General features: G+C 53.0%; 3 protein-coding genes across 3 annotated transcripts; all 3 read right to left on the bottom strand.

Annotated features, from left to right (window-relative positions):
• Nucleotides 1-2,122: 2,122 nt before the first annotated feature.
• On the bottom strand, nucleotides 2,123-4,405 carry HO133_009001 (uncharacterized protein; the record flags this gene model as incomplete). The annotated part of the gene is made up of 3 exons (XM_037299862.1): nucleotides 2,123-3,293; nucleotides 3,343-3,587; nucleotides 3,866-4,405. The coding sequence occupies 3 exons, from the start codon at nucleotides 4,403-4,405 to the stop codon at nucleotides 2,123-2,125; spliced, it is 1,956 nt and encodes a 651-aa protein (XP_037154688.1).
• Nucleotides 4,406-5,614: 1,209 nt separating this feature from the next.
• On the bottom strand, nucleotides 5,615-9,133 carry HO133_009000 (uncharacterized protein; the record flags this gene model as incomplete). Its single annotated transcript, XM_037299861.1, has 1 exon — nucleotides 5,615-9,133. One exon carries the CDS (start codon nucleotides 9,131-9,133, stop codon nucleotides 5,615-5,617), a length of 3,519 nt encoding a protein of 1,172 aa, XP_037154687.1.
• Nucleotides 9,134-10,286: 1,153 nt separating this feature from the next.
• On the bottom strand, nucleotides 10,287-11,124 carry HO133_008999 (uncharacterized protein; the record flags this gene model as incomplete). Its single annotated transcript, XM_037299860.1, has 3 exons — nucleotides 10,287-10,680; nucleotides 10,732-10,940; nucleotides 11,002-11,124. 3 exons carry the CDS (start codon nucleotides 11,122-11,124, stop codon nucleotides 10,287-10,289), a joined length of 726 nt encoding a protein of 241 aa, XP_037154686.1.
• Nucleotides 11,125-11,512: the final 388 nt, after the last annotated feature.

Raw genomic sequence — 11,512 nt, 5'->3', positions numbered from 1 at the left:
AAGATGCTGTTAGAGCTGCTTCGGAATTGCGCCCGACCTAAGCTTAACTCGGGGCTCGTTGCCCCTCTCCAGCCTAAAAGAACAGCCTACATTTCAATCTATGTGCCCCCTGAAAACAATTCTAGGGCTCCTTGCTACAACGCTGCCTTCCGAAACTTAAGTCAGGTAGGGAGGGTATCGTCGGCTCGGGCATATGTCTCCATGAGCAAAATTCTGTTGAAGGCGATCGTCTGCATCTTCAGGTGATCAGCTAACATGAATCGTGCTTGTTAACATACCGTACTGCCTGACCAATCCACGCATTTTCAACACTGATCCTCGAATCGTCCACCCCTCCACCCCCAAGGCGTCGGTGTCTATTTGTCCATGATGAAGCCCGAATCTGTCGACAGACGTGGGTATACGTCCTAGCTTCCACCCCGCTTGGAATAATTTTGATGATCGAGGGTATCAATCTCATTATCAAAAAATCGCAAATCCAACAGGTGAGTGGTCCTGCAACGCCAGAATCCATACAGAGCAAGGTAATTCTGCACCAAAAATCGCGAAACAAAGATGCGGTTTCCAGAATCGCACGACGATTCGTCGCAGCTTCGCTGAGGTTCAAGACTCTCTCTCTCTCTGCGCGTTTGGCTGGCTCGGTAATGTCCTGTGGCTGACAGGTCGGAACGATCGCTGTACTCTTTCTCAGTTACGATATGATCGCACTCGCCGTCTTCTGGCTTTCGTACATCATGGAGTAGACCCAGACATCTGCACGAAGTCGTGCATACATACACAAGGCAGCCCCTTGGAATTCCGACATCCAGGGGATCGACCGGCAGGACCGATGGCTATTGGACACGGTGAGTGATTGATGGATAGTCAAGGTATAACAGATATTCGCTCAAGCGCTTCCCCACGAGCCCCTAGACTCCCATCTCCGAAAAACGGCTCAGTCAACGGCTTCGGCCTTACCGTTCGAGGCGAAGCCACACATCAGACAAGTCGAGCGCGGCTGTCCATGGCAGCAAGGCCCTGTTCTTGAACCATTGAGCAAGAATGAAGGACTGGCCGCCCTCGCCTTTGACACGCACATACCTCGCGAACGTCGCGGACCGACCACTGAACGAGTAAGTGATACATTCGAGTGCTAATCCCGAGTCAATCAAGACCATGCGCCTTTCCTTTCCCTTCCTTCCCACCCACAACCCCTTCCCTCCCTTCCTTCCTTCCCTCCTTCCCACCCCCCCACAACCCCCCCCCATCTTTCCTCCCTCACAACTGGCCCCAACCCCCACCCCCCCCCAGCGACATCCCATCTTTCCTCCCTCCCTCCCTCCCTCCCTCCCTCCCTCCCTCCCTCCCCCCCCCTTCCTCCCCCCCCCCCCCGTTCCCCGGCCCCGCACAAAGTTCCATCTTCCATCAGTTCACCGTCGTTCAGTCGAGCTTCCGACTTCCCTCTGCCCCCGAGGCTAGACCTTCCCCCCCTCCCAGCCTGCACCGCCAACCACCGCGAATAGGGCTGTGAAAAGCAGCTTTCTCAACACGAGACCCTCCCCCCCTCCCCCCCAGAAAAACGAAATCGAAATCGAACGAGGGAGCGGGGTGGGGGCGGCGGGGGGGGGGGGGTTGGGGACAGAAGAGGACTGGGTTTGAAGTAAGGGAGGCTTTCCCTACCTTTGTCGATTTTTTCACTCGGGAGCTGCATCCAACAAAACCCTGCTTTTGAGCGATTGGGAAAGGGTACGGACGCTACTGGCATGCCCATGCTGCTTTGGACTTTGGCGAGCAAGCAGGCCTAGTTGTTATTCAACGATGCTGGTAATGCAGTGTTGCTTGTTAGATGTCGAAAGAGTACTTGATTAGTATGTATGTTGTGCAAGGGAGGTACGATGCTTATCCCGAGCTCCCGCTTGCATTCTTATCACCAGAGAACCATCGTGTACACATGTTTCATTTGATAGGCTATCTGCCTAAATGATATCTCGAATCCCGGGGAGAAGAGAAAGTGTTCATGCCTTTTAGCTCATGAGCCACATGCCTGTATTACGTGCAAGCGTTCCACCTTTTCCTATGCACTTTCAAATCTCTTATCTGCTGTTTTGACCCGTCTCATTTCTTCACAAGGCTTCCGCCGACTCTACTGCACGATCTGCTCCCTAAGTTTACTCGGGTCCTGCCCCTTCCCTCTCCGTCCCAGGAGTGTTGCATTGTCCAGACTGAGCTCGAAGGCGCCCCTGTTCTTCCTCACTTGCTGCTTCGCTGCCGCCGCAACTGCAGGGCTGTGCTGACCATAGCCGGCTTGCTTTGGCGCAGCTGCCTGTCGTGCTTGTGCAGCAGCACTAGGATTGCCGAGGTTTGTGCTTCTCATTTTCTGTTCCACGCTGCTGACGTCCGCCGCGCCACCCTGCGGTTTAGGCAGCTTGGAGGGCGGGTTTTGAGCCGGTGCCAAGTCATCATCGAGGTCGTCGTAGTCGTCATCATCATCTTCGTTGAGCGGGTTGAGGCCGTTCATTCCAGCTGCACCACGGTAGCCTTGCGGGAAATTCTTGCGACGCTTCCCTTCTTCTTCTTGACGGTGAACGGCGTAGCTGACATCGAAGACCTCACGCAGATTGACAGCGCCAGGGGAGCGGAAGTCTACGCGGCGTTGATGACCACCTGGTGTTTCGAGGTATTGGCTTGCGAGAGCATCCGGCGGTGTTGTGCCACCGTGCTTTTGGTTCCCGAAGCCGTATTCCTTCTGACGAGTGTAGAGAGGGGTGGCGAGGGGTGGAGCGTCGGCCGCGGCGTAGGTTTCTTCTCTGGTGTTCCGGATCCATGGGTGGTTGAGGAATTGCTGGATGGTGTACCGTCGTTCAGGATCAACAGTGAGGAGATGTGAGACGAGATCTTGCGCAGGCTTGGATATGTCATCCCACCACGGCGAAAGGAAGGTATATTGGCCTCGTGCCACTTTCTCGGTAAGGACCTGAATGCTCTCGTCGTAGAAAGGGGGAAACCCGCAAAGCAGCGTATATAGAACGCATCCCAATGCCCACATATCAACGCTCTTCGAATAGCGTTCATCCTTCACAATTTCCGGTGCTGTGTATCCAACGGTACCACATGGCGTCATGGTCTGGCTGTCCCAGATGACCTTCGACAACCCGAAGTCCGCGATCTTGATCGTCCCGATACCTCCCGCTCCAACACCCTTGATGAATTCTCCCTCATCTTCCTTGTCTTCGTCTTCAGCCGATCGAGGTTTGGGGTGTCTCGTAGGAATAAAAGTAGTGGGGTAGAAGAGGAGGTTTTCAGGTTTAATGTCTCTGTTCAAGAATCAGCATCTGCATCACAGGTAGCGTGATGTCCACATACCGGTGTACAACACCAGCAGTCTCGTGTAGATATTCCAGAGCCTCCGCGACCTGCACAATAACGTGACGACTGAGGTCTTCACTGAAGTATGTCAATCTGACAATCTGATGGAACAGCTCGCCTCCAGGGCAGAGCTCGAGAACGATGTAGTAGTACTGCCGAGATTCCGAGAAGTCGATGAGTCTGACAATGTTGGGATGGTCTAGTTGCCGCATGATTTGAACTTCTTTGAGAATATTTGCTCTCTGCGTAAAGGGAAAGAGAATCAGTAGGAGTTTTTCGTGGAGAGGTCAATGTGAACAAGGCAAAGGCGCATAGCAGCAGATGTATAAGGAATGCGATGCGCACCTCCACAACCTTGGGTTGCTTTTTGAAGTCCGGATGTAGATGGTTGTCGCCCTATTGCACCATCTGATGTTGGCAAGGCGTCGCAGTGGACGATATGTTGAGGGAGGGTGGCAATGCGTGGATTGCAATGCAACACATGAGAAAGGAGAGACGTCGGTGCCGATGCCAAACTTACCTGTGTGGAGTTCATCTCGAACTTGCGGACGACTTTGATGGCAACCTCGGGTCCATGGCCGTTAGCTTCCCTGGCACGGTATACGTTGCTGAAGGCACCGTCGCCCATTTTCTCCAACAGGGTCCACCGTTCCAAGCCGGGATACTTTGGCAGCTTCCCTTGGCTTTCCCTCTCTTCCGCAACGATTCTCTCGATGACTGACGGGTCAGTCTCTTTTCCTGATCGTGACACGGTTTCAGCGTCGCCGATTCTTTGCTTGTCACCCGCTGCTCTGGCGGCAGCACCACCTGCCTGGGCGGCAACATTTCGATTGTCGATGTTTGCTGCTGAGTAGTCTGCGCCGGGAACGTTTCCGTGTTGTAATGGTTTGTGGTCGAGGACGTTTGGATCGCTCATGGCATATTGGGCGTTTGGCGGTGGCGGGACATATCGTTGCTGTTGGGCATGGACGGGGGAGACGTTGGTGGTCGGGTCACCGTGAGCTTGTCTGGCTTGCTTGCCATGTCTGATGAAGTTTTTGAGGTTCTGTATGGTTGACATGTTGGATGATTGATTCTGGGGTGTTGAGAAGGGTTGGTAGTGCGGCTGCTGAGGGGCCCGCTTTGACCAGGACAGGCCTTGAAGCAATGGCGCAAGGTGCAGGCAGAGGTCGGATGGTGAAGGAGTGGTTTTGGAGGCAGAAGGTGAGGGATTGACAAGTGCAGACGAGGAAGTGCCTTAGCCTTTACTTGCGTGAGGGTGAGGGTGATGGTGAGGGTGATGTTGATGGCGATGGTATGGTACTGAAGAGTGGTGGAGGTATTACTTGCGTGAGGGTGAGGGTGAGGGTGATGTTGATGGTGATGGTATGGTACTGAAGAGTGGTGGAGGTATTATTTGCTTACGCAGGCCGATCGCGATGATGCAGGAAGAAGTATGACGATGGATCTGCTCAACATGTGAAGTGGGCAGAAACAGAATCCAAGAGCTCGGTAACAGTTGCCGCTTATGTCATCGCTCTCACACGTGTGCAAAGGAACTTGAAGTACTCCAGTATTTTCCTTGTGGAATTGTGACAGGCAGATAAATTGTATGATAATAAAAATACCCGAAGTGCAGCGATAGGTGGGCAGGGCCAGTGTGTACTTTGTACTTGGTAGAATTGGACATAATCAATTCTTACTGTGAATTCTTGGTCATGTTGTCCCTGATGGCTTATGCTTGCTGCAAGATGACGCCATACTGTCCACATTCGTCAAATGGCCCAATCGCTTCACTGACTTTCTTTCCGCAATCATGATTAAATCCTTGTCCCGAACCCTTACCATCACCACCATGATTTTTCTACAACTCTGCCACCCTGCCTGCTGCGCGGCCTCTACATTGTCCACGATATTCATACGACGCTTGACATGCTTCGTGCTTGCAATGCTGTGGGCCGACAACATGTCTGGACAAGCTGGAAAGAGAGCCACCGCGGCAAGTTTTGGTAACGCAAGAATGAGGTTTCTTCAGCGCTGCTAAAGTTGTATAATATAGCCAGTATACTAAAAAGTAAACGATGAGACATGTCTATAAAGGAAGCATGTAACCTCTCCCCGATCACATCGTTGCACGTCTGCCAGGTGGAGCGTAGGAGAATCGTCGCAGCCGTCTGATCATCATATATCCAGAGCGCCCGGGACCATGCCGGGGATGTCCAAGAAGATGCTCGCCCGCTCGCTCAATAACTTCCCTCTTCCCTTCCCCTTAGTCGAACATCAGCTTGCCTCACAATCCGCCCATCTCTCTCTTGAAGTGCTCTGTCCGAGCTGCGTCGTCGTCAGTGCCCACATGCCTGATCCTATCGGTCAACCACCTCCTTCGCTCCTCCCTCTTTCCTTCTTCCCGAGCTTCGCGCCTCCGCTCAATCTTCTCCGCAAATGCTTGGAACCCGACAAATTGGACCGGATAGCCTAGGCGCGGCATCCGCTCCGCTTTTTGCTCCTCCCCGTGGTGCTCATTCGGCTGGATAAATTCGTAGTCGTCTTGATCTCGTGCCGCCGACACTGACAAGGGCCGCGGTGGACGCGCAGGATGATGTAGCGATCGACTCAGTCGGCGAGTCAACGACATGGTTCGCCGAGGTGCCCCGTCTGATTTCCACTCGTCTGCGCCATTGGTTTTCGGCTTGATGGACTCATCTTCATCCGGATGCAGTGGGGCACTGATAGATAACGGTCTTTCTCGCCGCTCACGATGAGGCAAGCGTAGTGACCCTGTCAGTCGACGAGTCAACGACACGGTTCGTCGAGGTGTGGCATCTGCTTTCCACTCTTCTGCACCACTGACTTTTGGCTTGATAGACTCATCTTCGTCCGGATGCAGTGGGGCACTGATTGACAATGTTCTTCCTCGCCGCTCGCTATGAGGCAAGCGTAGTGGCCCCGTCAATCGGCGGGTCAATGACCTTGTCCGACGGGGCATGACGTCTTCCTTCCGATTTTCGTCTTCCGGATCAATCGCAGGGACGAAAATGTTGTTATTGTGGTCTAGTGGATAAGATATTGACAGCGGCCGCTGTCGACGGGCGGGATGAGGCAATCGAAGCGATCCTGTCAGTCGGCGCGTCAAAGACATCGCTCTCCTCGGTGTAGTATCAATTTTCCGCTCTGTGTCGCGGTGAAACTTTGGCTGAATAAGTACGCCATCCCTCTTGCTCTCCTCATGGTCACGCCCGTTGTTTGCGTTGACGAACTCGTAAAGGTCTTGATTTATCTCAGAAGATACAGACAACCGCCGCAATCTTTGTGGGGAATGGGGCAAATGCAGTGACCCTCTCAGACGACGCGTTAAGGACGCTGTTCGCCGAGGGGTAGTCTCTTTAATGCTCTGGGACGGTCTTCGGCTCCCAGTTAGGAATCCAGTGTTCCCAAACTCCTCATCGCTATCACTATCGTCAACATCGTCCCAGAAGCCACGAGGTCGCCAAAAGGGGTGGAGTTTGGACCCTGGTTCTGGGTGATTGGCTATGGTTCGGCGCCGACGAGGAGTGCTAGCAGTGCCACGAAGCGAAAATGTCCGGGCGAAAGGGGAGACAAAACTTTCAGAGAGGCGACGAGCAGAAATGGCACGCTTAATTGATGTGATTGGAGCGCTGAAACGATTTGTTCTGGCTGGAGTGCTTGGCATTGGCGGCGTTGCTTCAGATGACGGGCGACCATTTGCGGGCGTGGGTGCAATGACTCTGAGATCCGGAGGTTGCGGAGCATCGCGTGGATTTTGCAGTGGTGAGTTCAGAATCTCTCTTGGTGGTGATTGATGGTGAATGATAGGGGTGATTGAGCCCGGAAGCGCGATGTTGGCGTTCCCAGCAATTATCGCTGACTGTTCTCTAGGGCTAGAGTCGCTTCCTCCTGCCATCTGCTGAATGACAAGTATGGACTTGTTCGTGTGAGGGTAGATGCTTATGGCGGTTGCCTCATTGACCTCAAGTGTACCAGGGGTGGACGAGTGGGCCGAGCGAAGAGAAAAGGGGGTCACGAGGGTTGAGCGTGGGCGAATTGCAGACCACTCGCCCATATTTCGATCTACGCTGAGGTTATGCTCGTCTGGAGGATCACTAAGGTAGAGTGTTGCGTGAGGTTGGTCTGCCGGCGTGGGCGGATCGTAATGGGTACCCATCCCTGCAGAAGTCACAGATGTTGTTCTCGAGACTCCACTACTAGTCGGCACCGAAGGTGACGAGGTCTGCGTGAGGAGGGGTGGCTCCGCTCCCTTTTCAGGCTTGCCTTCAGATTTCGACGATTTTGGAGGGTGTATCACAACAGACATGGTTCGACGATCACGGCGTGGTGGGACGTCAAAGTAGCCGACGGATTCTTCGGGTGCGGTTGTCGGTCTTGATGATTGCTGACGCGAGTTGATTGAAAAAGTTCTCGAAAGATGTTTGCTACCAGAGGCAGAAGATTGAAGGGAGGATAGACGATCAGGAAACCCGATTGCTGGAACAAGATCCTGTCGTGCTTTGGAAGGGTTGGAGTCCACACTCTCAGGAGTATCTGCAGATGCGTAGCTTTTTCTTAATTCTTGATCTGGACTCCCGCTCCTGCGTAGACGTCGTCGAAGCGACGAACGTTCGTTGGAGTTCAAAGAATTGCGATTAGAAGGTGGTGGTGGAGTGCTCGAATTCATGTCTTCCATCTTGACGGTATGCCGCAATGTTTGTCGTCGTCGAGGCGGAGACTGAATGACCATAGCTTCAACCACAGTGGAGGCTGTAGACGTCTGGGACAGCCGCTTGTTATTCATATCGCGTAATTCCGTGTCGATGTCAAAGTAGTCTTCCTTCACAGGCCAGGGTATCTGCCCCGCAAACTTCTCGGTTGATGCTGCTGGTAGACTATGGCGGCTTTTCTCGACTCTTTGTCGCAGACTGAGGGACTTCTTAAAAGATGATTCAGCCTCCTGTCCTAGCGTAGGGGAGTCTAGGGTGGGTGGTTCTGCCATTCTTGAGCGTCTGTGAGCTCGTCTGCCATATGGCACAGACGTCGCCGAGCTATGATCTTCTTGACTACCACCCTCGTGTCTATCTTCGTCACTGGCGTCCCATGTTCCATCAAAAATGCCAAAATCTCGATGCTTAGCCACGTGCTTTGGAGTTATCTCACTTGGTGTAGGTCCCTCGTCCTCTGATTCCAATCCCAAGCCAAGTCCCACATCATTGTGTTTCGAAAGCCCCGTTGTTCTCAGCCATTCCACCCGTGCAGGGTGGCCAAATGGAGGATCCAGTGGTTGACCCTCGTCGTCCGAGGACTGGTTTTCCCGTGCGGTCTTGAACGAATCTGTCCGACTGTCTGATATATTGCGAGTAGATGAGCGCGAAGCTGCAGTTCGGGTACGGTGAACCTTGGGTGGCGTTGTTTCTGGAGTCGGTGGGCTTTGTTGAACCAAGGGGGTGGTGCCAGGACTATCACTTGTCCTGGTTAAGTCTCTGCCCCTCAGGGCGACATCGTTAATCCAGCTCTGGAAGTCGTCCCTGAAATTGATCGGCGGTGTCAGTGGTTTACCGACCACGGGAATAACTTGAATTGGCGAAGCCTCCGGTATCCACGATTTGATACGCTCGGCCGAGCTGTAGCTGATTTGCTCGCTTTTGTGCCCCATTCTCCGCTCCTGCCGTATGGGGCGCCCATAATCTGCGTCATCTGAGATGATTTTCCTGCGTGGCAGACTCTTATGACCCTTCAGCGACCCGAGGTTGGGAGGAGGTAAAACGTCCACACCAACGCCGAGGTCTTTGCCGGGCATCTTTCTGGTGTTGCTCAGTTCTTTTCTTCCGAGTTCCAATTCCCTCCAGCTTTCACAGTGCTGGGCCTTCTATTGGGCAAAGTGAACAACCGCGGCTCCTCATACTGTTGCAGGCCTCCGCGACGTTGCTGCCCCCTGGTTGTATACTTGTATCTCTCAGTGGCCCTCGAAGGCCGGAATGTGGTGGGGTTCGAGTGTGCGGTGACTTTGTCCTTCAAGCTAGCTCTAGAAAATTGGTAGATAGCGATGGGAAGATGAGTCGCTCGAGGAAGCGCAAGGTGTACTGATCCTAGAGGCTGATGCAGTCGTTCATGCGATAGGCCGCAGGCTGACCGAGTCCGCGGCAAGCTGCGCGAATCCGTCGCTAGGGGCTGTCAGCTAGATACCGAAGGAATCGCTGTGGGGGCTAAGTTGCTGCCTGTTGGGAACAATGATATGAGCGTCTATCTTTTTTGCCTTCGAAAAAAGAAATACGGTTGAATACTTGAAGTTGACATGTTCGGGGATTTGATTGCGACGCTAGCATAACCCCCTAAACTTCTAGCCGTCCCGCCCCCCCGGCCCCCCAATAATATCTTAGGTATATCATCAACGGTTGGCTCATGTGACAGACGACGCTGCATATGCAAGGCGGACGAGCTAATCATTCGACCTTGGGACGGCGCTTTGACTTACCGACATAAGATGGAGACTTCTTTTACAGAGCTGATACCAAACTTTTCCCGAGAGTCGTGTGTTTTAGTGGAGGACGACGAAACCGCTGGGAGCGTGTGCTAAAATAGACCAGCGAACCAGATCATCAAAGCCTCAAGAAACATGTTTTAGCGTGAACAACAATTCTTGACCCTGAAGCCAGAGTCGTGTTTCTTGGGATTGTTGCGGATGGCAATAGTAATGATCATGAGGCCAATTCCTGTTAACGTGTGTCGTGTGATAGCTACAGGAGACACTGGGTGACAAGCCATGATCTTAACAAGGCATGGCTCGGGCGTGCTCGGTCTTCGTGCAGCACAATCTAGTCTTGTATTGTGTACTCTTAAGTCGTTTCAGGCCGACTCCGTGCAGGGCTACGCTAATGTACACGTTAATGCATGTATACAGCCATGCCAATCGATTGCTTCCAACTTTATGCAGAGCTTCCGCAACGCTGCACTTATAGTACCACAGCAGCAATGGCCGCCAAGGCACCCGCTGCTCCCATACCCATCGCTGGTCCCATGTGCATAGCAGCACCACTCGCTTTCGTTGACGCGCTGGTGGTGCTACCGGTTTGCGTCTGTGTTCCACCATTCGAGGTTGTAGAGCCACCGTTCGATCCTCCCTTCGCTCCCCCAGTGGTCGATGCAGCGGTAGATGTGGGTGTTGATGCAGTATTAGTGACTGAGCCGGCCGTGATAATGACGGGCAGGTAGGAGACGTCGGTGCCAGATAGAGTGGTGGCTGTCAGGGTGGGTACTCCAGTCTCCTGGGTACGGATAGCACCGCTGGCTGCCGCGGTGCACACTGCTACCGAAGTGCCTGAAAGAACGCAGTTGACGGATATGACACTGCACGGAAGTCAGTCGCGACAATGGCCAGACACAGGGACAAAATCTTACGAATCATCGAGAGCGAGTGAATAGGCGACAGTCGATGGGCCCTCCACAAGGGTTAGAGGAGTTGGAAGCCCGCATGAATCACTCCCATCGTCGCCAAAGTCGGTAGTTGCCGCGGCGGGTGCGGTGGTGGCTGCTGCTGCGGTGGTAGCTGCCGCACCGTTGGATCCACCATTGGCGCACTGAACAACATAGGTGGTTGCTGTGGCATCCTGATTGATAGATTCATCGTCAGCTCCGCATATTTCAGGAAGTCAGGTTAGGATCTCTTACTCCCCCAACGATCGACCCAACAAGGCTTTGCGGATCCGCATTAGGGAGGAATAAAGAGACGGTCTGGTTCTGGGCGGCGCTGAGAGCGATCAAAGACAGTAGAAAGACGGTGAGGGAAATCATGTTCGGTGTGACTATGTAGATTATGCGTAGTATTTTTCTCCACAGTGCTGTATGAAACCTGCTTCAAACGCTGCAACGTAGGAGATGCTGTCAATGAGCGTCGGAGTGGTCGTATACAAGGAAGAAAGACAAAAGTTGCAATAGGAAAGAATGTTTTGTGGAGAAGAAAGAAGTACGAGATACTCCTTTATCCCCTTTAAACACAAGAAAGTATTTTAAGCATGCCAAGCCAATTTGAAGTTTGATACGAGACCCTTGGACGGCTGAGCACATCTAGCGCCGGACGAACCGAGCCCACTAACGATAATTCATAGTTGCTGTGTTAAAGTGTTCTACCGATTTGTATATCTTGGTTCGGACGATAAGTGTCGAGTCATCTGTAACCACT

Source organism: Letharia lupina (assembly GCF_014066315.1).
Source record: "Letharia lupina isolate WasteWater1 chromosome Unknown contig_6, whole genome shotgun sequence".
Lineage (NCBI taxonomy): Eukaryota > Fungi > Ascomycota > Lecanoromycetes > Lecanorales > Parmeliaceae > Letharia > Letharia lupina.
Note: the sequence above shows the minus strand (reverse complement) of the source record. Positions and strands in the feature narration are given on the sequence as shown.